This window comes from Triticum aestivum, chromosome 6B, assembly GCF_018294505.1.
Source record: "Triticum aestivum cultivar Chinese Spring chromosome 6B, IWGSC CS RefSeq v2.1, whole genome shotgun sequence".
NCBI lineage: Eukaryota > Viridiplantae > Streptophyta > Magnoliopsida > Poales > Poaceae > Triticum > Triticum aestivum.
In genome coordinates this window covers 417,688,900-417,710,759 of record NC_057810.1, presented here as the reverse complement: position 1 = coordinate 417,710,759, position 21,860 = coordinate 417,688,900, and the positions used below count along the sequence as shown (strand labels likewise).

Below are 21,860 nucleotides of genomic sequence, written 5' to 3'. Positions count from 1 at the left end.
CGTATTGATGAGGCGGTCTTTATGAAAAAGTTGGCGGCTTACTCGCCTCCTCGGAGGAAGCTTGTTCTGGGTCTCGCAAGGCGATTGCTTGCATCCTAATGGAGGAGGTTTCTACGGGAAAAATAAAGAAGGTGAAGAAGGCTCTCAAGAGCATAGGCAAGAAGAGTAGCGCCATGGGTAAGGCGTTCGCGGCTCCTTGATGGAGAATACTCAGTCTCTTCATCCTCCATCTCCGACTGACTCGTCTCTGTGGATTTGGTGAGGTTCGATGTATTCAACCTTGTTTTTGTTGATGGTTTCTTTGCGACATAAAAGTGTGGGGGTTCGTGGTTGTTTCGTGTTAGATATGTTTGTCGGGTTGACCGTGGGATCATGAAGTTTCTTCATTAGCGAGTAGTCTACATGTGGCACATATGTATCGGTTTTCGCCCGATTTTCCATTAATTAACTAGGCAATTCTCTTTTTCTTAACGAGAATGCTATTTTCATGTCGACTGGCAGTTAGCGACAGGCACGTACGATCGCTCCCGCCTGTTTTTTTTCTTTTGATTTCTTTACGATCGCCCCCGCTCCCGCCCGCTCCCGATCCACAATTCCCGCACGTCTCGCTCGTCCCCGCTCAATCCGTAATTCCCGCTCATTCCCTGCCCAACTCCAAGACGCGTTTTTGGGTTGTCTTCTTTTTAATTTCGCTAAAAAAGGAGTGTTGGGGGAGTCGAACCTCGGATTTGACAGACCAAGCAGTATTAGGAATCTACCAGCAACCACCTAAAAAAACTCTATGTTGTGATTTGATTCATGTTAGATATTTTTCATACCTTCAAGTTGAGGCAGACTCTTCTACTCACAGATCTGATCGATTGTTATTCTGCTGTCGTTTTCGTTTTTTCTTACAAACTTTTTACCAAAAAATGTACAAAACATACATTTTTATCAAAAATATATTAGAGATATGAGTTGACCTCACGGTTTGACATAGTAGACTCTTGTACTCTTTGTACATAGATGTGAGCTGAGTTCATGGTCTTAACATGATAATTTATTCACCACAACCTTGATAACTTCTGTACAAATATTGTAGAAACCTCGATCAGGTGAAAACCCATTTTTGAAACACACCCCGGTAACTTGTGTGAAAATAGCATGATAACATAAGTACCGTATACATGATAATTTTGGTCCAGTGGGGGAGTGTTGTTTGACAATAATTTATGTGTAAATAGCATGGTAACTCACGCATAACAAACTTGATCACTTATATACAAACATCGTGGTAACTTTTGTACAAACATCCTTATAGCGTGCTAGTGGTCCGGCCCACGAAAACGACTTGTTTTGGCGAGATATACATCTCATAGCTTGATGAACAAATATTATGTTAACTTTGACCCGGAAAAAAGTTGCTTAAATATACTCCGGCATCTTCAGTGGTACATAATACTCACGTTATTTTTGACCCGGCAGAAAATAGTGGTTAAATACACAACTTGATGACTTCAATATAAATAGCATGAAAATATGCGCACCATAGACCAGATAACTTAGGCACAGACAATGTGATAACTTTGACCTGGGATTTTTCTTTCTTAAAATCATATCTTCAGTTACTTATGCGTAAAATAATATGGTAATATACGAACCGCTTACCTGATAAATTAGGTCCAAACATCACGGTAATTTTTATCCAGGGAAGAAAATCACTGTTTCGGTTGTGACTTTCGAGTGAACAACCGTATGAGCTCCTTGATTTCGTAATTTTTATCCGGGGAAGAAAATCATATCTTCGAAGCCACTACCAGCAACAACGATTTCGTAATTGGATAGGACAATCTTGAGGTCAAGCTCCTTGATTTCACCTTCCTCGGTTGTGACTTTCGAGTGAACAACCGTATGAGCAATGGAAGAGTTTATATACACATGTAGGATTGCTAGATGAGTGGAAGTATTTTTATAGGTGTTATATCATACTCTCTCTATAAACAGTTATAATGCTGAGTACGTTTTACTCCCTTCATCCCAAAGTAAGTGCCTCAACTTTACTAACTCTAGTACAAAGTTATACTAAGCTTTGACACACTAATTTTGAGACGGAGTAAGTAGATCACTGTTTTACTCCCTTCATCTCAAAATAAATGTCTAAACTTTGTACTAGCTCTAATATAAAATTGTACTAAGCTTGAGACACTCTCTCAAAATAAATGTCTAAACTTTGTACTAACTCTAGTATAAAATTATACTAAAGCTTTAAGACACTTATTTTGGGACGGAGGGAGTAGATCACTATAGGGAATATAACACTACACGGAATCATGTAAGAGTTAGCATGCAGGGAATATTAGGAACCATATGTTATTTTATAATGCGATTGCTGGTATATTTGGAGAGCATAATATGTGCGTTAGGACACATTTGATGAATTATTTCTCCAAGATATTTCATCGCCCGTCTATTTCCAGGTACTACCAAACGACAGGCACACAAAGCATTCAGCTTGATACCATTAATAACCATTGTGGCGAAATTCATGAAACCAAAATGTTACTTCACATTACAAATATCCACTCAAAAGGAATTCCAATAGATCTTTGGCCTATTCAGCTTTAACCTCCCAACTTATTGAGTGCATTTCTTATTACTCTTGAAGTAGTGGCATGTTGACGGTGTTTTTCATCAACAATACCAACAAGTTCGCCTCTAGCATTAACTAGAATTTCCCCATCACTATCTTCTTCATCAACCTCGGCAGGAGTTGTAGAATCATGTTTAAGCTGACATCCAGCAATGCTGTTTTTAACAACAACAAAAAAAGTAGATAAGAATAAAATTATATGCTACTCCCTCCGTAAAGAATTATAAGAGCGTTTAGATCACTAAGTAGTGATCTAAACACTTATATTTCTTTACAAAGGAAGTACAAAACACTAAAGGTAGGTTTGAGAAACTCACCTAGTCACATTTCCTGGGGGTAATATTGCACACTGTCTTCCAAATGATTTGTATGTGAAGAGATATATAGTCTCATTTGGAAGAGGGTCCTGAGAACTAAGCACCATTGGAGCTACTTGTAGATCATTACCCAAGATATGGAACATGCCAATGTTATTGCCAAGGTCCTCAGATGATGTAATACGAACTCTGTCATTATTAGGAAAATAAACCCGAACTCGATTCGGTTTCTTCACTTCCAATATAGAATTCCTTGCTACAATGTCACAGTAGCCTCTCCCAACTGAAACCACAACACCCAGTGTAGATTTCACAACATCTCCATCCACACGATATACTATCCGAACCACACAATTTTCGATGTTCCTGTGGAAGTTGATGGAACCAGGAGCAATCTAAAAATGAAAATATCATTGGTTAGTGCAACTAAAAATCTAAATAGATGTATATAAAATGTTCTCTTCCAATAAAATGTCAAATTAGCAGTAGGTCCACTCACATCGGCCATGGTAACTTCAGGGGCACTCCTACACTTCAGATTGCGGTGATGTCTAAGTTGAACCTTAACTGCATCACACAACAAGATTGCAAATCTAAACCTTTGTGGGGTGAAAGAATTAAAGACATTCATCCTCAAATTCATATAACTATAAACACAAGCAGGTTATCTACTTCATACTGTTGATGTATGAGTACTATAAATGTGTAATTCCTTAAGAGAGTAAAATATACACATTGAATACAGGGAGTGGGGATCGTGTCCAGAAATTCCCCTAGTTCTCTCCATGGCTCCCTCCAATCCCTAACACTAATCTCCTCAAATCATGGATGATTTCCAACATGGAATCAGGACAGGTTAATGCCATGTGATTTCGCTGTGATTTGGACCTTCGTGGAGGCCGATTGCGGTGTTGTGTCGCTGTGGGTGTTGGTTGCTATGCACTCCTCTTTGTCATCGCGAGTTGCCACTGCATCGTCTCAAAGCTGAAGCAAGGAGCGGCGCGACTGGCATACTGCTGCCTATCACATTGCTGACCACTGTTCGGTGCGGCTGCGCAGACAGCCGGTGATGAAAACTGGATGTGTGTGCTACCGCCGGGAAATACTTGGTGCTGCTGCCTTGTCCATGTCTAAGCAGTATGCAGGCTTGTTGGGTGTCCAATTGATTGCTAAGGCCAGCTGATTGGTAGTGGTACGTGCATTTAGTACTTCTGCCGGTGCTTATCCCATGCGATTTGGCCAGGCGTGCATACAAGTACATTTTACTTTCTTCATCGCTGCATTTGGCCATCTCTGTGAGAAGGTAATAGTAAGTGCGGTTGCCTTTGGACAATTGTGATTAGTGCTGTTGTAAAGCTCATCTTTGCTTGGTGGCCGGATTAAAATACTCTGCCTGTGCTGCCTCTGTGCATTCGAGAACAACTCGTACTAGTACTACATCTACTTGCCATCAGCGTTTGCGCTAGTGTATTGTTGTTAGTGGAGTGCTACAAAATCAAGTCCTGTGTGACTGGTTCCTTTTATTTGTCGTGGTAGTCACGGCAGATCCAAGGAAGGGGAATCAGGGGATTCTAGTGTGAATAAGTTGTATGAAATTTTAAGCAAAAGTATTTGAGCAGCAGCAACAACTCAAAGTGGTACCTAAAGCAGTCAAGTATGCACCTACCGGGCAATTACATCAGCTGGGCATGACATGCCCAGTTAATTCTGAGTTCTCATGTTTATGAATAATTGCTCATTGGTTAGTGCTGATGAACAGAAACTGAAAAGTGGCACTAGCACAAAACAGATCAATGACAAGTGTTGGTCTGATTATTAGCAAGCAGGGAACCACCGATTCGAGAACAAGTTGAGACCATGAACACTGCATTTGAAGTATCGAAAGCTTTGGAGAAGCATTTCAGGAAAATCAAATAAGATGCAGGCTACTCGCATTATGCAGGAGTTGACTAACTTGAAGCAAGGCTCAAATTCAATGACCGAATATGCAGGTGAAATGAAGAGATTGTACAGGGAGTTGCATTATTATCAGCCTTTTCACCTGTTGACAAGAATGACATGGCTGCTCACCATACCTGCTTTGAACCATTTGTGGGCAAGCTTTTCTTTGATGGCCTAAATCAGGAGTTTCATCTCCTTCGTCAGCTAATATTATCCAAAACTAAATGGCTAAGCCTTGACGATATCATTTCCAGTGTGGTTGAGGAGACACGTCTTGCTCAACCCAAGGAGCATGGTCAAGAAAAAGCAGATGCACGTGCAGCCCTGTCCATGCAAGCTCATGGTGCTCCCAAGTACTTTGATAAAATAGATAAAAGCTAACTCTTTTGCAGCCACTGCAAAAAGCCTGTTGGACACACAAAGGATACATGCTTTGAGCTGCATGGCTATCAAATTTGGTGGGGAAAATGAAAGTCTCAGCCAAGGGGGAGATGAGGGAGCTCATACAAGACAAGCTAATCTGACTACATCCGCGGGGGGAGGGGGGGGGGGCTACCAGTTGTAGGTGGTAGATGTGCGAGCTCTTGAGGGTTTCACCTCCAAGCTTAGACTCTCAGAAGACTTGTCTTCCTCCCAGGATTCCTCAAAAGCTGAATCTAGCTTGCATGAGATCGAGGCTGTGGAAGAACCAAGCTATGACACCTCACCAGGCCCACAGTTCTACAACACAATCAAATCTTGGATTATTGATGCAGGAGCTACTAAACACATGACAGGAGCTTCAAATATATTCACTTCCTATACACCTTGTTCAGGAAAGGATAAGGTACGTGTACCTGATGGATCCATGGCACATATTGTTGTGTGGACCAGCCCATCAAACGTGGAGTCTTATCCCTTAATTCCCTTAATTAGAGTCCTAGTTGATTAACCATCTTTGTTAGGAAAGAGTCCAGTCAGTTTAGAGATAGTATTAGAGTTTGAATGGATTTACCGGCTTGTTGGCCAAGTCTTGTCTATTATAAAGGGGCCGACCCCTCTCAATGAAGCAGAGAAGAATATTGTCGTTTACTTTTATCTACTTTTCAGTAATTAGGATTAGCCTGGAAACAGCCTCTTACATAAATGTAGGGAAGGCTGCGTACAATAGACCCAAAGTGGTCGGACCCTTCCCCGGACCCTGCGCAAGCGGGAGCTACATGCACCGGGCTGCCCTTCAGTAATTAGGGTTAGTTCAGTAGTAGTTCTTCCAATTTGGTATCAGATCCATCTACAATGAGGGGCAAAGAAATCGAGATCGAGGCTGTGGAGCAGATGAAGATCATCACGAAGCAAGTGGAGGCCTTCGCACGTCAACGAGAGGAGGACAAGACGCTCCTCGCCAGGCTGGTGCAGCGCTCGACGGCGCTCGAGCAGCGGCTGCCGGCCCTGCCCCCACCTCCAGATTCCAAGGCTGCAGCAGCCGCCACCTCCGCGGGTCAGGCCCTCCTCCCCAACGACTACTCGCCCATCGTACTTCCCCTCGCCAACAGCACCTCTGGTGTCCCCTTTTCCAGCGAGGAAATCACCGTCGGCGGCAGACCTCCACCCGGCGGGCAGATTGCCCACCCCCACCACCCCCTCACTTTTGCTGCCAACCACCCTCAGATCATTCCAGCACCCTTTTACCACCTCCAGCCATCTCCTTACTCGCCACAGCCACCCCCTAATATCAATCTGGGCCACTTGGCACTCTCACCCTACAGCCCAAATCCCACCCCAAACCCTACCCCAAATTTGCCACCCACCTACCAGCAGCCCCACCATCAGCAGCAGCCACCCTACCATCAGCGGCAGCAGCAGATTTTTGCAGCCGCCTCTACTGCCTTCACATCTCCACCTGCCAACAGATTTCATACACCACTATGGCCTCGCCCCCCTACACAACCCATCTATGGATCCACCCCGCCCATCACCTCCCTTCCACCCCTGCCAAAAAATCACCTCGGCTCAGGTTCTGGTTCAGGTGTGCCTCGCTTCCACAAGCTCGACTTCCCGAGGTATGATGGTTCGGCCAATCCTCTTGGTTGGCTCCATAGGTGCGATCAGTTTTTCCGTGGACAACGCACGGCCGAGGCTGACAATGTCTGGACTGCAGCGTACCACCTCACAAATGACGCTCAGTTCTGGTACTTGCAGCTCGAGAGCGAATTCCGCATGCCGGCATGGGAGCAGTTCAAGGAAGCTTGCCATGTTCAGTTTGGGCTGTCACTCCGCGCCAACCCTTTGGGCGAGTTGGCACATCTGCCGTTCACTTCCTCAGTTGCCGACTACACCAGCAGGTCTCTAGCACTCATGTGCCACAACAATGAGCCGTTAAAACCGTCCCAACAACGGTTTCTGTACACAGCAGGGCTGCCCGATGGTCTTCGTGTTGACGTCAAGCTTCAGCGGCCATCTGACCTCCACACCGCCATCTTCTTCCCCAAGGCCTATGAGCAGCGACATTTCCCTCCAACAACGTCACCACACCAGCCTTCTGGTCCTACAGAGCCCTTGTGCCCCTCAGCTCTTCCTGCTGTCAACGCAGTTACAATACCTTCCCTGCCAGTGTCACTAGCACCTGTTCTGACATCAACCACTCCAGACCCAACCCCACCACAGCAGGTTCGTCGCCTCACTCCAGCAGAGTTAGCAGAACGTCGTCGCTAGGGCCTTTGCTTCAACTGCAACGAGATTTATGTTCAGCGTCACGGATGCGCGCGGCTCATCTTCATCGAGGCTGATGACTATGACCAAGGTCCCCTGGGAGGCAATTGACAACCTACAGCTTGCGGACAAGCTGTTTTTCAAGGAAGGGAGAGATGTTATGTGGACCAGTGCATCAAACGTGGAGTCTTATCCCTTAATTAGAGTCCTAGTTGATTAAGCATCTTTGTTAGGAAACAGTCCAGTCAGTTTAGAGATAGTATTAGAGTTTGAATAGATTTACCAGCTAGTTGGCCAAGTCTTGTCTTTTATATAAAGGGGCCGACCCCTCTCAATAAAGCAGAGAAGAATATTATCATTTACTTTTATCTACTTTCCAGTAATCTCTACTCCTAATGGAGCAGTTGGTAGTCTCACTTCCTGGTTTTTTTTCGTCCCACCTCCCATGGTTTATTTTGGTACCTCCCCCCACCTTCACTGGTTTTTTTTCGTAGATTTTTTTTGTCCCCTCCCCCCACTTCATCGGTTTATTTTCGCGTCACCCTCGAAAGAAATCTAAACAGATCAGAACTTTCCATACTTTTCCATACTGGCGCAAGTTATTTAGTAATGTAGAATCAATCACGAACAATCTCTAAAGATCAAATCTAAATTAATTAACCCTACTCCCTCCGTCACGGTTTAGAAGGCACGCTTGGAAATTCTCTAGGACCTAGGTTGTTATCTATTGGTTGTGAGATGGGCTAAAAAATAACATTCACACTACGCATGCATATAGAAATAGTATTCCGGAGTACTAATTAGCTACTAGAAATAAATGCAATGCGCCCTAAACCTTGTCTATTATGGAAACGCACGCAAATTTAATTGTGCCTTCTAAACCGTGACGGAGGAAGTACCTTAAATCACTCAATCACATTAATTAGAAAACAAATAATTGATTTTCAGAAAAATCGCTCAATCACATTAACCTTACCTTAACTCAGGGATAGTAATCAATCTCCAAACAAAGGAAACAATACATCGAGGGAGCAGTAAATAAACTCTCTTTCTTATGACATGTATATGATCTTCCCTTCCCTCTCCGTTGTCGAGCGTTCTTGATTCTCGAGGCCGATGCTTGGGCTGCGTCACTGGGTCGCGACGGTGCCGGAGGACGAGGACGGCGAGGCCGGGTACCGCGGCACCGCGTTGGCCGCGGCCGGTGAAGGGGGCGAAGAAGGGCGGCTTCCCTGGCCCTGGCCGTGGCCGTGGCACTGGGAGTTGGTGCGGTGAAAGCGGCACTTGAAGGACCCGGCGTGGGTGGCCGACGCGCAGACACACTTGGAAGCGGGCCCGTGACCCGCGCCGGATGGCGCCGACGCCGACCCGGGCCACCTCCTCCACGTATTCTTGGAGCTGTGGCTGGCCGATTTACATGAAATTAATTCCCTCAGTTGTGGTGGAAAATATAATACACATAATCCATATTGTTTTGCACTAGCGTGTGTGTGTGTGTGAAATAGATGGATTATGGTCCCGTACCCAATAAGATGGATATGTGTGTGTGTTAGAGAGAGAGAGAGAAAGGGAGAGGGGGAGAGAGAGTGATGAAGAGGGAGGAAGAGTGTGTGTGAGAGGATTTGATGGTAAAAAAAGGTCGCCGATGTCACTTGATACGTATGAGAATATTAATTTTGAACTCTTAAAGTTAATGTGGCCCCGTTGCAACGCACGGGCGTTCTTCTAGTTAGGGTTAGGTCAGTAGTAGTTCTTCCACATATTACAGGACGTGGATCTGTTAGGTGCACCAAGACATTGTCCTTATCTCTTCTCCTACATGTTCCTAAATTTTGAGTCAACCACTTGTCAGTTAGCTAGCTCTATTACTAAATCCCTGAATTGTAGGGGTTGGTTTGATCCTACCTGTTGTGCTTTTCAGGAGCTAGAGACAGGGAGACTGTTGGGGACTGGACCGTGCATGATGGACTCTACATCTTGATGAATTCTTGATAGAAATCTCCGTAAAGCAGAATTTTGTCCATCGCTAGGCTCCAAGGCGGGATAAGAGCTAGAGATTACTAAAGGTATACAATAAAATTTGAACTAAAACAACGACAAGAATTATGGAACGGAGGGAGTACTTTTCTGCTAACAATATTGTGGTTGTGTGTGTTTCTGGGTAAAAGGTTGTTGAAGGAATCGCTTGTAGGCTGCCTGATTGCTGTTATCCCTAGCTAGCTATGTTATTGACAAGTTACCATATATAGGATGAAAAAGAAATTCAAGGAATTTACAATTCATGTGTTATTCCTGTTGTTACTCAAAAGATAGATTGCATTACAGAATGTGCTAACAGATGTAGTGATGCTGATCAACTATTAAAAGCTTACGTTCAGACAATGGTTCGGAATATATCAACCAGGACTTTGAACGATTCCTTGCCTCAAATGGCATTGAACATCAAACTACATTTCTCGCCTGTAATGGTGCCTCCTAGGAGGATGTAACAAACTATCCCTCTCTTTTCAATATAATGAAACGCAAAAGCCTTTTTGCGTTTTCTCAAAAAAAAAACAAAATGGTGTTGCGGAGCATAAAAACAGACATTTGCTTGAGGTTGCATGCTCACTTATCTTCACAATGAACGTGCCTAAAATTCTTTTTCAGGGAAGCACTAAAAACAGCAACATGTTTGATGAACCGTATGTGACGAGGAGAAGGATAATCGACGGCACCTACTCAGGAGGGACACGAGTAGGCAGCAAAGAAGCATTACTCGGGAGATCAGGGGAAACGGAATCCCAAAAGGACGCCGTCGACATCAATGGGTCAAACATGGTAGCTCGGCCCACCACCACCACTAGGATCATGTAATGTAACCTAAGCCCAATTAGAGTTACAAGGCGAGGAAACCCTAGAGGAGGATCCCCTCTCAGAAAAGAATCCAACAATCATCTCCCTCTCTTTCGCCCAGAGAGCTGAGTTGGTAACCCTAGAGACAAGTCTCTCTGGCATTCTCCCTGACCACTGGCGAGCCCCAAACAATACACACATTAGAGGCAGGGGTAGGGTCTTACCTCCTCCCAGAGGGTCCGAACCTGGGTGATTCCCCTGTTCCATGTCCCACCATATTGACCCGCTGCTCGCAAGCCCCTTCAACCAAATCACCCGTCTCTCAACGGCACTGTCTAAACAAAACACTGAGCAGTGCACGCAGATCCATCAAATCGGATTGGCGCCTTCACACCTGGAAGGAGGCCCTCTTTCGGCTCCTTGTGATTTGTCCCCAACACGAAGGGGAATTTGACCCTCATCGTCTCCTCCCCTGATGGTCAAGCATTCCACTTTGGGAGCCTGAACTTCGTGGCTGACAGCACAAGCAAATTGCGGCTGCGGACGCAACACCCGGCCGTTGGTCGCACCCAATAGTCGCCAAGCCGACAAGTTTCAACGGCGAGGAAGCAAAGTCAGCCAGACGACAAGGCAGCAAGCACCTTGATCTCGGAATTGAGGACGATGGACGCACCCCTCACCCCATGCGGAGAGGTGGCAGGCCCCCTTCGATCGGGATCTTAGCCATGGTGCACACCTTGTGCAGCCCGAGATCCCAACCGAACGATCGCAGGTGCCACTCAGTCTTCAACAAACCAAAAAGCCGCAAGACAAACGCAGCACCATGCTCATAGGGCGGGAGCTTCGGACAAAGAAGCCTAACGCCCCACAATTCCTGAAGTGGTCACAGACCCTGGTCACCTTTGGGGTCGAAGATTATCCCAAGCATGTCCCTCAGCCAGGCAGGTACCACATGATCCTTGGCCCCATCGTTGCAAGAGTACGGCTTACCAAAGACGCTGATGGACGGCGGAAGCAGTTTCAACATCCTCTATGTCGACACCGTCGCCAAGATGGGGATCCCCCGCTCACAAATTGTACATGCCGGTACACCCTTCCATGAGATTATCCCTAGACACCATGTCATCACGGTGAGGCAAGTTGACCTAACTGTTATTCGGCACCCCGACAACTACAGGATCGAGACAGTGAGACCTTTGTGTTTCGAGGTCACAAACTTGCGAGGCTCCTTCCACACGATATTGGGGCGGCCCTGCTATGCCAAGTTCATGGTGGTGTCCCATTATGCCCATCTCCAGCTCAAGATGTCGGGCCTTAGAAGAAGCATCATTGTGCAAGGGGATGTCAGGCATGCTCCCCAGTGCAATCAGGAAAGCATACGGTGTGTTGGTGCGTTAGTACCTGCAGCTGAATTCGAAGCCATCAAACAGGAGATCTCCCAAAAATCGCCTAGGAGTTGATGTCGGCTAGGAAGGGCCAAAGTTCTTCGCCCTTCCAGGCGGAGCAAGACACCAAAGAAATCTCCATCGATCAGGAGGACCCCGCCACGATCATTCATATCAGCGCAAATCTTAGCCTAAGCAAAAAGGAGAGCTCGTCCATTTCCCTTAAGAAACCGAGACGTACTCGCTTGGCAGGCCTCCAACATGCCCAGAGTTTTAAGGGATATCGCCGAACATTCCTTGAATGTCTTCAAGGATGCGAAGCCCGTCAAACAGGACCTTCAACGCTTCAGAGAAGAGATAGCGTGACTCCTGGCGGACAGCTTTATTCTGGAAGTATACCACCAGGACTAGTTCGCCAGCCCAGCCTAACAATGGCTCTATTATTTCTCCAGTGCAAAACACAGCAGGTTTACTTGGTGCTGCTCCACGTGCTGAACAAAAGACGCGCTCGACAATATATTCAGATGGAAGTATGGAGCATTCAAGATATGATCGACCAAATGTGTTACAGATCGGTACGTTTAACTTCGTGATCCACCAGTCGAACCGAAAAGGATATTCTCAACCAAACTTCAGGATTCCTCCAAGATAAATGGATGTTGGTGCCTCCTCCGTTTGGTAGTACGCAAAGTCCTTTCTTTTCTAAACAAGTCCTATGTAATCAACGTGGCCGGAAAGATTAATTAGTGTATTTATTAATTAAGTGTGTGTCCTTGTTTTTTAGTACGTGATCAAGTCAGTTAGAGTTTGGTACGCCGTTTGCGGCTGGTTTGCGTCGCCTATATATTAGGCATGTTCAGTTTTGTATCGCGGTCAGATTTGTTTTAGTTTGGAGTTGAATAAAAACAAAAGAAAAGGCCTCACGTCGGGAGGGACCAAGGATGTGTTCCTGCGAATCCTAGGGATATGCTATTGTACACGCGTCTGATCTCGTACCAATTTAAGTGCAAGTCTTATCCTATGGCTTCTTACTTTTTGTTTTATCCGAAGGCTTTTTTCTTGTGTCTATTTCTTCTGCGACTATTGCTGCGGTCGTTCATTGTTGTTTCACAAGTACTGTGGAAGATCGGGCCGCGTCCCGCGCAATTTAGCATCTTGCTAGTTTGTGCCTCATCAGTCCTCGTCCTCAATTTGAATGGGAAATGGAGAATGTGTATCGACTACACTAGCCTGAAAAAGCTTTCCCTAAGAACGCGCATGGATCAGGTCATCGACTCGATCACCGGGTATGAGGTGCTTTGCCTCCTGGGTGCATACTCAGGATATCATCAAATCAAGATGAAAGAAGGAGGTGAGATCAAGACGTCATTCATCACGTTGTTCGGTGCTTTCTGCTATACCTCAATGCCCTTTGGCCTAAAGAACGCAGGGGCTACATACCAGTGTTGCATCTAGAAATGCTTCCACCAGCAAATCAGGAAGAATGTGCAACCCTACGTCGACGACGTAGTCATCAAGACCCGTAAAAAGGAATCTGCTAACGAATCTGACCAAGACTTTCGGCAGCCTCAGGAAGTTCAGCATGAAGCTCAGCTCTGAGTAGTGCATGTGATACCAGTAGATCCACCCATTAACGACTATTGCATGATCACGCGCACTAAATCGGGATTTTCCCTTTCTAAAAATCAAACCAACCTCAATACTACGTGTATCTCTCCTATCCCCTCTTATCGCTTCACTGTAGAAGATTCCCATTGGTATGCCCCGATGCGAGACAAGTATAACGCATTGTTACAGAATAACACTTGGTGTCCAGTTCCTCGTCACATGAATGGCGTCAACGGCAAATGGATTTATTGGCACAAGTTTCATCAAGACAACACACTTGCATGGCAAAAAGCACAATGGCTGCTTCGGGGGTTCATCCAACACGGCGGTGTGGACTACACCGAGACCTTCAGCCCAATGGTGAAGCCGTCCACGATCCATGTCGTCCTCAGCTTTGTTGTCTCCAACGATTGGCCCATCCATCAATTGGATGTGAGCGACAGTTGGACGAAGTCGTCTACAGTGAGCAGCCCTATGACTTCATATACACCAATCGCCCTCACCACTTCTGCTCACTCCAATACTCGCTTTATGAATTGAAACAGACATTGTCCACATGGTTCGCGTGGTTTACCTTGCACCTCACCGGGCTCGGCTTCACATCTAGGAACTACAGCTCCCTTTTCAACCATCATCGTTGCAATGCGAAGACATATGTACTTATGTACATGGATGACATCATCCTGACGACAAGCTCCATTGATACTCTCTGTATCATCATGGATTCACTCCACCAAGAATTTGCCATGACAGACCTTGGCGAGCTTCACCATTTTCTTGGCGTCAACGTGCAATGCACTCCACTGATACTCTCTGTATCATCATGGATTCACTTCACCAAGAATTTGCCATGACAGACCTTGGCAAGCCTCACCATTTTCTTGGCGTCAACATGCAATGCACTACAGCTGGGCCCTCGCTCACCCAGCACCAGTACGCCCTGGAAATCTTGGAGTGCATAAGCATGTTGAACTCTTGCCCGGTCTGCACTTCACTCGACGCGTGCGCCAAACTGTCTGCCAACGACGGTGCACCAGACTCCACTAGTCTTGTACCAGAGCTTGGCCGGGGTGCTCCAATACCTGACACTGACGCGCATGCACCTGTACCTGACGCATGTCGTTCAGCAGGCGTGCGTCTTCATGCAGGACGCACACGAGCCACATCTCTAGTTGGTCAAACAAATAATGCGCTACGTGCACACCTCAAGCTTCAGCTTCATGTGAACACCGCACCCCTCATCTTGTGGCTTACTTCGACGCCAACCGGGCCAGGTTCCCTGACACGCGGCGATCTATGTTCGAGTTTTGCGTCTTCCTTGGGCAAAACCTCATGTCATAGCCGTCTAAACAGCAGGACACCGTGTCGCGCTCTAGTGCGGAGGCGAAGTACCGCACAGTCTTGAATGGCGTCACCGAGTCCTATTGGCTCCGTCAACTTCTCACAAAGCTCCAGCGACCCCCGCGGCGTGCCACCATCGTCTGTTGCAACAACATCAACGACATCTATCTACCTCTCGAGCAACCCGGTTCAACACCAACATACAAAGCACGTCAAGATAGACCTGCATTTCATGCTCGTGTGGGTCAGCATTAGCGACATCAAGGTCCAACATGTCCCCACTACATCCCAATTTGTTGACATCTACACCAAAGGACTGGCGCCGGTCATCTTCAACGAGTTTTGGAACAGCCTCAACATGCTCCTGAATCACGTTTCCACTGCGGGGGTGTTGGAACATGTCAGACTCCTACACGTCACATACCATTACGTGCGAGTTACGCGGTTGCTGCCTGCTCACCCCGCACGACGGCCACGGTCACGTAGCTTTAGGAGGATTCTGTATTTCTGTTGAAACAAATCTATCCTCCCGTTATAACTCTTGTGTAAATACCCCTATGAACATCAGTGTAATCATCCGGTGGAATACAATCTTCCAACTGATAGTATATGCCGATGACATTATCATTACTCCGGATGATTCCAAGAAAGTTGCAGATCTAAATATCATCTTGCACATGAGTTTGAAGTGAAGGATTTGGTACAACTAAGATATTTTCTTGGTATACAGGTATAGAGGTCTCACAAGGGTCCAAGGGTATTTTCTCTCATAGCCAAAATATATCTTGGATCCATTCAAGGAAACATCTGTGTTTGGTTGTTGACCTGCCGCTACACCTATTGGGCAAAACAACCGGTTATGCAATGATGCTGGGAGCGCTACCAATTAGTTGGAAGGTTAATATATTTACCTCATACCTGTCCAGACATTGCCTTTGTTGTGAACGTAGTTAGCCAGTACATGCATGACCCAAAATCAGCTCAAAATGATGCAAAGGGAAAGGTCTCTTTTATACTCCCTCCGTTCCTAAATATAAATCTTTTTAGAGATTCCAATATGGACTACATACGGAATGAATGAATCTACACGAGTGTAGATTCATTCATTCCGTATGTAGTCCATATTGGAATCTCTAAAAAGACTTATATATAGGAATGGAGGGAGTACCAGACAAGGGGACTTGCAAGTTGAGTGCACCTATGTTGATTGGGTTGGTTCCCTAGATGGCCGTTGCTCACCATCCTGTTACTTGTGCATTTGTTGCGGAAACGTAATTTCATGGCCAAGTAAAAAGAACAAAGTGTGGTGGCTCGGTCAACTACAGCATATGTGAGTTACTATGGATGCAGATCCTCCTAACAAAGCTGCGGTTGTATAAGTACAAGCCTACTGTGACAAAGAAGCTGCTATTGACATTGTAAATAACCCTTTTCGGCATAACAGAACCAAGCAGAGAGAGATTGATCTATCAAGCAAAAAAAAAAGAAGAAGAACAATGGAAGGCTACCTTGGTGCTGCCCTTGTTGGTGTAGAGGAGGCGTGGAAGTAGTGCTGCGACCGGTGCTGCGAGGAGGCCGGGAGGGGAGGAGATGGCTGAAGGAGGCGTGCTCGCTGGTCGGGACCGACGGAGGAGACCACGGCTCAAGCCCAGGCCACGGCTGGCGTTGGTGCTCGCTAGAACGAAGGGGAGGAGTGGCTAGGGCGAGGCGACGGAGACGCACTCCGGTGACCGGCCGCCGGAGGCGACGATGAGAGCTGGCGGCGCAAACCTAGCGCCGTAGTTTGTTTGTTTTTTTTAGGGATACCTAGCGCCACAGTTTTTTTTGAAGCTAAATCTTGTTGCGGCCGGTTTTGGTCTGTTCCGGAGCCACAACAGAGAGCTATTTCTCCCCGGGAGAAATTCACTACACGGCGTATAACTCTTTTTTTTTCACGGTAATACGTGTCGTTGGTGGTTACTTTACTCTCTGTAGTTAGAAATACCCGACATACAGGAGGCACTACCCTAGCCGCCGCCGCCACCAGGCGACTAGGGCGAGGCACTTTTTTCTTCGATCTCCACCGGCCGATGCGCTGGCCCCCTCTTCCTTCGGCTGCTGCTTCGGCGGCAGGAGGGAGGGGGACCCCGTTCCTCCGCTCTGTAGTTAGGTTTTGGATTTGTAGGTCGTGTTGCGTCGTTGGGGTGGTGGGAGCGGCGTCCGGACGAATAAATCTGCCTCAACCCCACTCCCACACCGACGGTGTCCTTCATGGCGGCGTCTCGGAGTTGATGGCATTGTGTCTCTGTCAATCCCTCAGATCGACAGAGTTAGGGTTCATGGATGGTGTTGACGAGGCGGCGGTGGCGACTCCATCAGGTGTGTCTCTCATTCTGCTCTGTCCCCGTTGCTGTGGCGTTGTATCCGACGTCATGGTGGAACAGGGAGGTCTTGTCGTTCAGGAGTACGCGCACGCGGTTGTCTACGCAAGTGACAGCTGGAATATGGAGTATCTTGTGTTGGGTCTGTGGTCGAAGGCGGGCAGTTCTGGTTTCCTTCTCCGATGTCGTCGTCATGTGAGGGTGTCAGTTCTGAAGTTCGATGGCGTGTCCGGGGACATGTTGCCCCGGTCTGATTCTTTCAACGGCTATGGTTTTGCTTTTGGCAAACTATTTTGGAGGTCCGTAAAGCTGTTGATCAGCGATGGAGCCGCGTCGAGCTTGGGCGAAGAGGTGATCTGTCTTTTTACCCTTTGGTGGCCGCTTTGGTGGTGTCGAAGGAAAGGGACAGGCGCTGGTATTTTGCATAGGATCTTCCTATCTTTTCAGTCATGGATGATCGGTGCTTATGTGCCTTGTAACTTGATCTTTATTCTATATAAATGAGACACGTATTACCATGCAAAAAAAGTTAGAAATACCCAAAATACAATCACTAAACTTGTTCTAGAGGTCACCTACGGTTCATTCTACGATTTCTTATATGTACGTGTTGATCTGGCCCAAGTCAACACTTGCCACATGTGTGTTGATTGTCATGTCCGTTCGGTTTTTTCTGGCAAAAATGCCAGAACAAAAGAGTTCCCCCACCCTCACCTGGTTGGACCGAGCCGTTCACCTGATCAGACCGAGCCGCTCACCTGTTCGGATCCTGCCCCCCTCGCTCTCTTCTCTCCCAACCCTAGCTCCCAAACTCCCTCCCAGCCGTCGCAGCCATTGTCGTCGCCCTCCACCGCTGTCGCAGCCATTGACTGTAGGAACTCCGTCTGCCGGCATGGCCGCCATAGTCCTGAGCTCCGTGCGCTCTGGACTGCGTGGCCGCTCTGTTGTTGTTCCATTGAACGGGTGCCCGAATTATGGCGAGCAGGTCAAGTTCTACCGCTCAAGCACCGACGAGCACGATGGGTGGGTCTTCTACAGGTGCAGCAAACACACTATAAGTGTGGTATGTTCGATTTTAATCCTTTGTGGTCATGTTCAATTTTAATCATGTGTGCTTGATCTTCTTCACTTGATGCTTGATCTGTAAGGAGTTGTTGGTACTGCATCAGGTTGCACATAATAGTTAACTGAACTTTTTCAGTTAACTAAACAATTTTGGTTAACTAAATTTGTTGTGTTCCTCTGTTTTATCAAGACATGCCTTGATTTGTTTATGTGAAATAAAGATGTAATTTTTTATGTAGGTCACCTGTGATTTCTGGCGCTTGGAGCTACAATATGTGCAACATCTGGTTGAAAATAGGGTTCTTGTTGGTGATGCTATTGTGGATGCAATAGGTGCAGCTGAGGACAAAAGGGGAGAGCTTGAGAGGAAGAGGATTGAATCAATGAACTCAAGAAGCATAGCTGGAAGGGGCATGGCTAAGAGAGGTGCATGCAGAGTACATTTTGGCACCCCTAGTGATGTAGGGCGGAACCCTATGGTGACGATCTTTCACGTTTGGAGTGGATCCTACGGGGAATCACGAAGAACACGCGGAAGCACAAAGGGGAAACATGGGGAAAACGAGAGAGAATCACTAAACCAACAAGGAATCAATCACACAAGTGCTAGATCCCCGAGAACAAAGAGTAACACATGATCCACAATCAACAAAGGTAAGGATACAAAGGAACCGTTCTTCTCCGTACGGGGGTCTTGATGATCTTCCCTAGAAAGGGGTCTTGAATCCGCTTGGGGGATCTTCTCCGAAGAGGTCGTGAACTCCGAGGAGAAGTATCCAAGTGGATGAGCAAGGCTCTCACACAAATATGAGCTAAACCAATGCTAAACCTAGAAAGGTGGGGAGGAAAGAGTACATATAGTCTAGGGGGCGAAGGGGTACATGGGCTGCGGCCCAACACGAAATCAGCTCACAGGTGTCGGACGTCCGGAAGGCGTCGTACGTCCGGGGCTTCGAAACGGTCCGGACGTCCGGGGCTGTCGGACTTCCGTAAATTCGGCTCTGGTCTCGGTAGCCCGGTCGTCCGGTGGCTTCGGTCTTCCGTTAATTTCCTCTTGGGTGCCCAGCTGCCGGACGTCCGGAGGGCGTCGGTCGTCCGTGGCCCTGGGAGTCGTCGGACGTCCGGGAAGGGCCGGTCGTCCGTGGCCTGTAGCTCTGTCCTGTCATCCTTCCCTCGCTGTAGCATCTCCCAGGGCTCGAACGTCCGGGACCGGCCGGTCGTCCGGTGCCTGTAGCTTCACAAACGGCCTTCCTTCATGATGTCCATGCTTGGCGTCCTTGCCACCTTGGCCATTGGGTGTAGCTGTCCCGTGGCTCTCCTCCAGGTACCTGATCACACACAGAGTGTCCATATGAGGTAGTAGCCAAGTCTCGTGAGTAGAGAGAGGAAGTTCGGAAAGGAGCGAGTTCACCTTATCTTCGATAGCCTTTGCTCTAGCTCTTGTCATGGGTCCAAGTGGTGTTGAGGGAGATGTAGACACGTCCATGGGGATGAGCGAGGGATGCTCCGCATCATCTCCCCCCCTTGGGAAAGATCCGACCACGGATCAAAAGCTTCATCTCCATGGTATGGCACAAGGTCCTTGACGTTGAAGATGTCGCTCACATTGTACTTGCCTCGTGGTAGGTCTATCTTGTAGGCGTTGTCGTTGTAGCGTGCTAGCACCTTGAAGGGTCCATCAGCTCGAGGGAGAAGTTTGGACTTGCGTTCGTTGGGGAAGCGGTCCTTTCGAAGGTGTATCCACACAAGATCGCCAATGTTGAAGATCATGGGTTGCTTGTTGACGTTGAGCTTGGTCGCTAGTCGTTGTACTTGGCGCTCGATGGTGTGCCTTGTATCCTCATGCATCTTCTTGATGTAGCTTTCCCGTGCACTCGCATCCATGTTGGTGCGCTCTTGTAGAGGAAGAGGTAGAATGTCCAATGGTGACAACGGGTTGAAGCCGTAGACGACCTCGAAGGGGGACTTGCCGGTAGTCGAATGTCTTGCACGGTTGTAGGCGTACTCGGCGATGGGTAGACATGCTTCCCACTCCTTGATGTTCTTCTTGATCAACACGCGAAGTAGAGTGGAGAGAGTCCGGTTCGTCACCTCCGTTTGGCCGTCGTTTGAGGATGGTATGCGGATGAGAACAAGAGCTTGATTCCGAGCTTGGCGCATAGGGTCTTCCAAAAGTAACTCAAGAACTTGACGTCGCGGTCGGAGACGATTGTCTTTGGTACTCCATGGAGACGCAAGATTTCCCTACAAAAGAGATTTGCAACATGTGAAGCATCGTCTATCTTGTTGCAAGGGATGAAATGTGCCATCTTAGAAAATCGGTCCACAACAACAAACACGGAATCCTTTCCATTTTGAGTTCTAGGCAAACCAAGTACAAAGTCCATGCTAATGTCTTCCCAAGGTTGATAAGGAATAGGAAGAGGCATGTAAAGACCATGAGATTGAGCTTTAGACTTAGCTTTGCGACATGTAGAGCATCGGGTGGTGAAGCGTGAGACGTCTCGAAACATCTTGGGCCAAAAGTAGTTCTTGGAGAGCGTGGCGAATGTCTTATCTCGTCCAAAGTGTCCCATGAGTCCGCCTCCATGAGCCTCTTGCAAAAGTAGCAAACGAAGGGAAGACTCGGGAATGCAAAGTTTGTTAGCTTTCATAAGATAAGCATCCTTGATATAATATTGTTCCCAAAAAGTATGCGTCAAACACTTAGCATAAGGAATAGCAAAAGATGGATCATTAGCATACAAGTCTTTGATGTGCTCAAAACCAATAACATTCAACTCAAGTTTAGTGACAAGCGTGCATATGCGTGAAAGCGCATCCACAACTACATTTTCCTTACCCTTAATGTATTTGATCACATAGGGGAAAGATTCAATAAATTCACTCCATTTGGCATGACGCTTGTTCAACTTAGTTTGACCTTTTAAGTACTTAAGCGTTTCATGATCGGTATGGATGACAAACTCATGAGGTCTAAGATAATGTTCCCAAACATGTAGCACACGTACTAAAGCATACAATTCTTTGTCATATATGGGATAGTTAAGTTGAGCACCGGAGAGTTTTTCACTAAAATATGCAATGGCTCGTTTTTCTTGCATCAAAACTCCGCCGATTCCGGTACCACTTGCATCACAATGAACCTCAAAAGTTTTGTCAAAATTGGGCAAAGAAAGAATCGGAGCATGAGTAAGCAAAGACTTGAGCTCATCAAAAGCGGTGGATTGTAAAGATCCCGAAACAAAAGGAGTATTCTTCTTACTCAAATCATACAAAGGAGCAGCAATTGTGCTAAAATCTTTCACAAAGCGACGATAAAAACCCGCAAGACCAAGAAAACTATGCACTTGTTGCAAATTGGTGGGTTGGGGCCAAGTTTTAATTGCTTCAATTTTAGTTTCATCAACATGGACACCCTTGGAAGATACGACGAAACCCAAGAAAACCACTTTGTCAACACCAAATGTGCACTTTTTCATGTTGGCATAAAGACTTTCCTTGCGAAGTGTTTGCAAAACTGCCCTAACATGATTAAGATGCTCTTTCATGGTTTTGCTAAACACAAGAATATCATCGAAGTAAACCACAACAAAGACTCCAATATAAGGGCGAAGCACATATGCATGAGACGCACAAAAGTACCGGGAGCCTCCGATAAACCCATAGGCATAACTAACCACTCATATAA

At 46.8% G+C, this 21,860-nt stretch overlaps 1 protein-coding gene across 2 annotated transcripts; it reads right to left on the bottom strand.

Annotated features, from left to right (window-relative positions):
• Window positions 1-2,485: 2,485 nt before the first annotated feature.
• On the bottom strand, window positions 2,486-16,609 carry LOC123137312 (uncharacterized). Of its 2 annotated transcripts, XM_044557018.1 has the most exons (5): window positions 16,253-16,609; window positions 5,444-5,607; window positions 3,446-3,513; window positions 2,947-3,341; window positions 2,486-2,784 (listed from the first exon to the last, which is right to left on the bottom strand). In XM_044557018.1, exons 3-5 carry the CDS (start codon window positions 3,452-3,454, stop codon window positions 2,601-2,603), a joined length of 588 nt encoding a protein of 195 aa, XP_044412953.1. In that variant the 5' UTR covers window positions 3,455-3,513; window positions 5,444-5,607; window positions 16,253-16,609; the 3' UTR covers window positions 2,486-2,600. The 2 variants fall into 2 exon arrangements, with proteins under 2 accessions (XP_044412953.1, XP_044412952.1); XM_044557017.1 differs by lacking the exon at window positions 5,444-5,607 and having other exon boundaries at window positions 16,253-16,608.
• Between the last annotated feature and the right edge of the window lie 5,251 nt (window positions 16,610-21,860).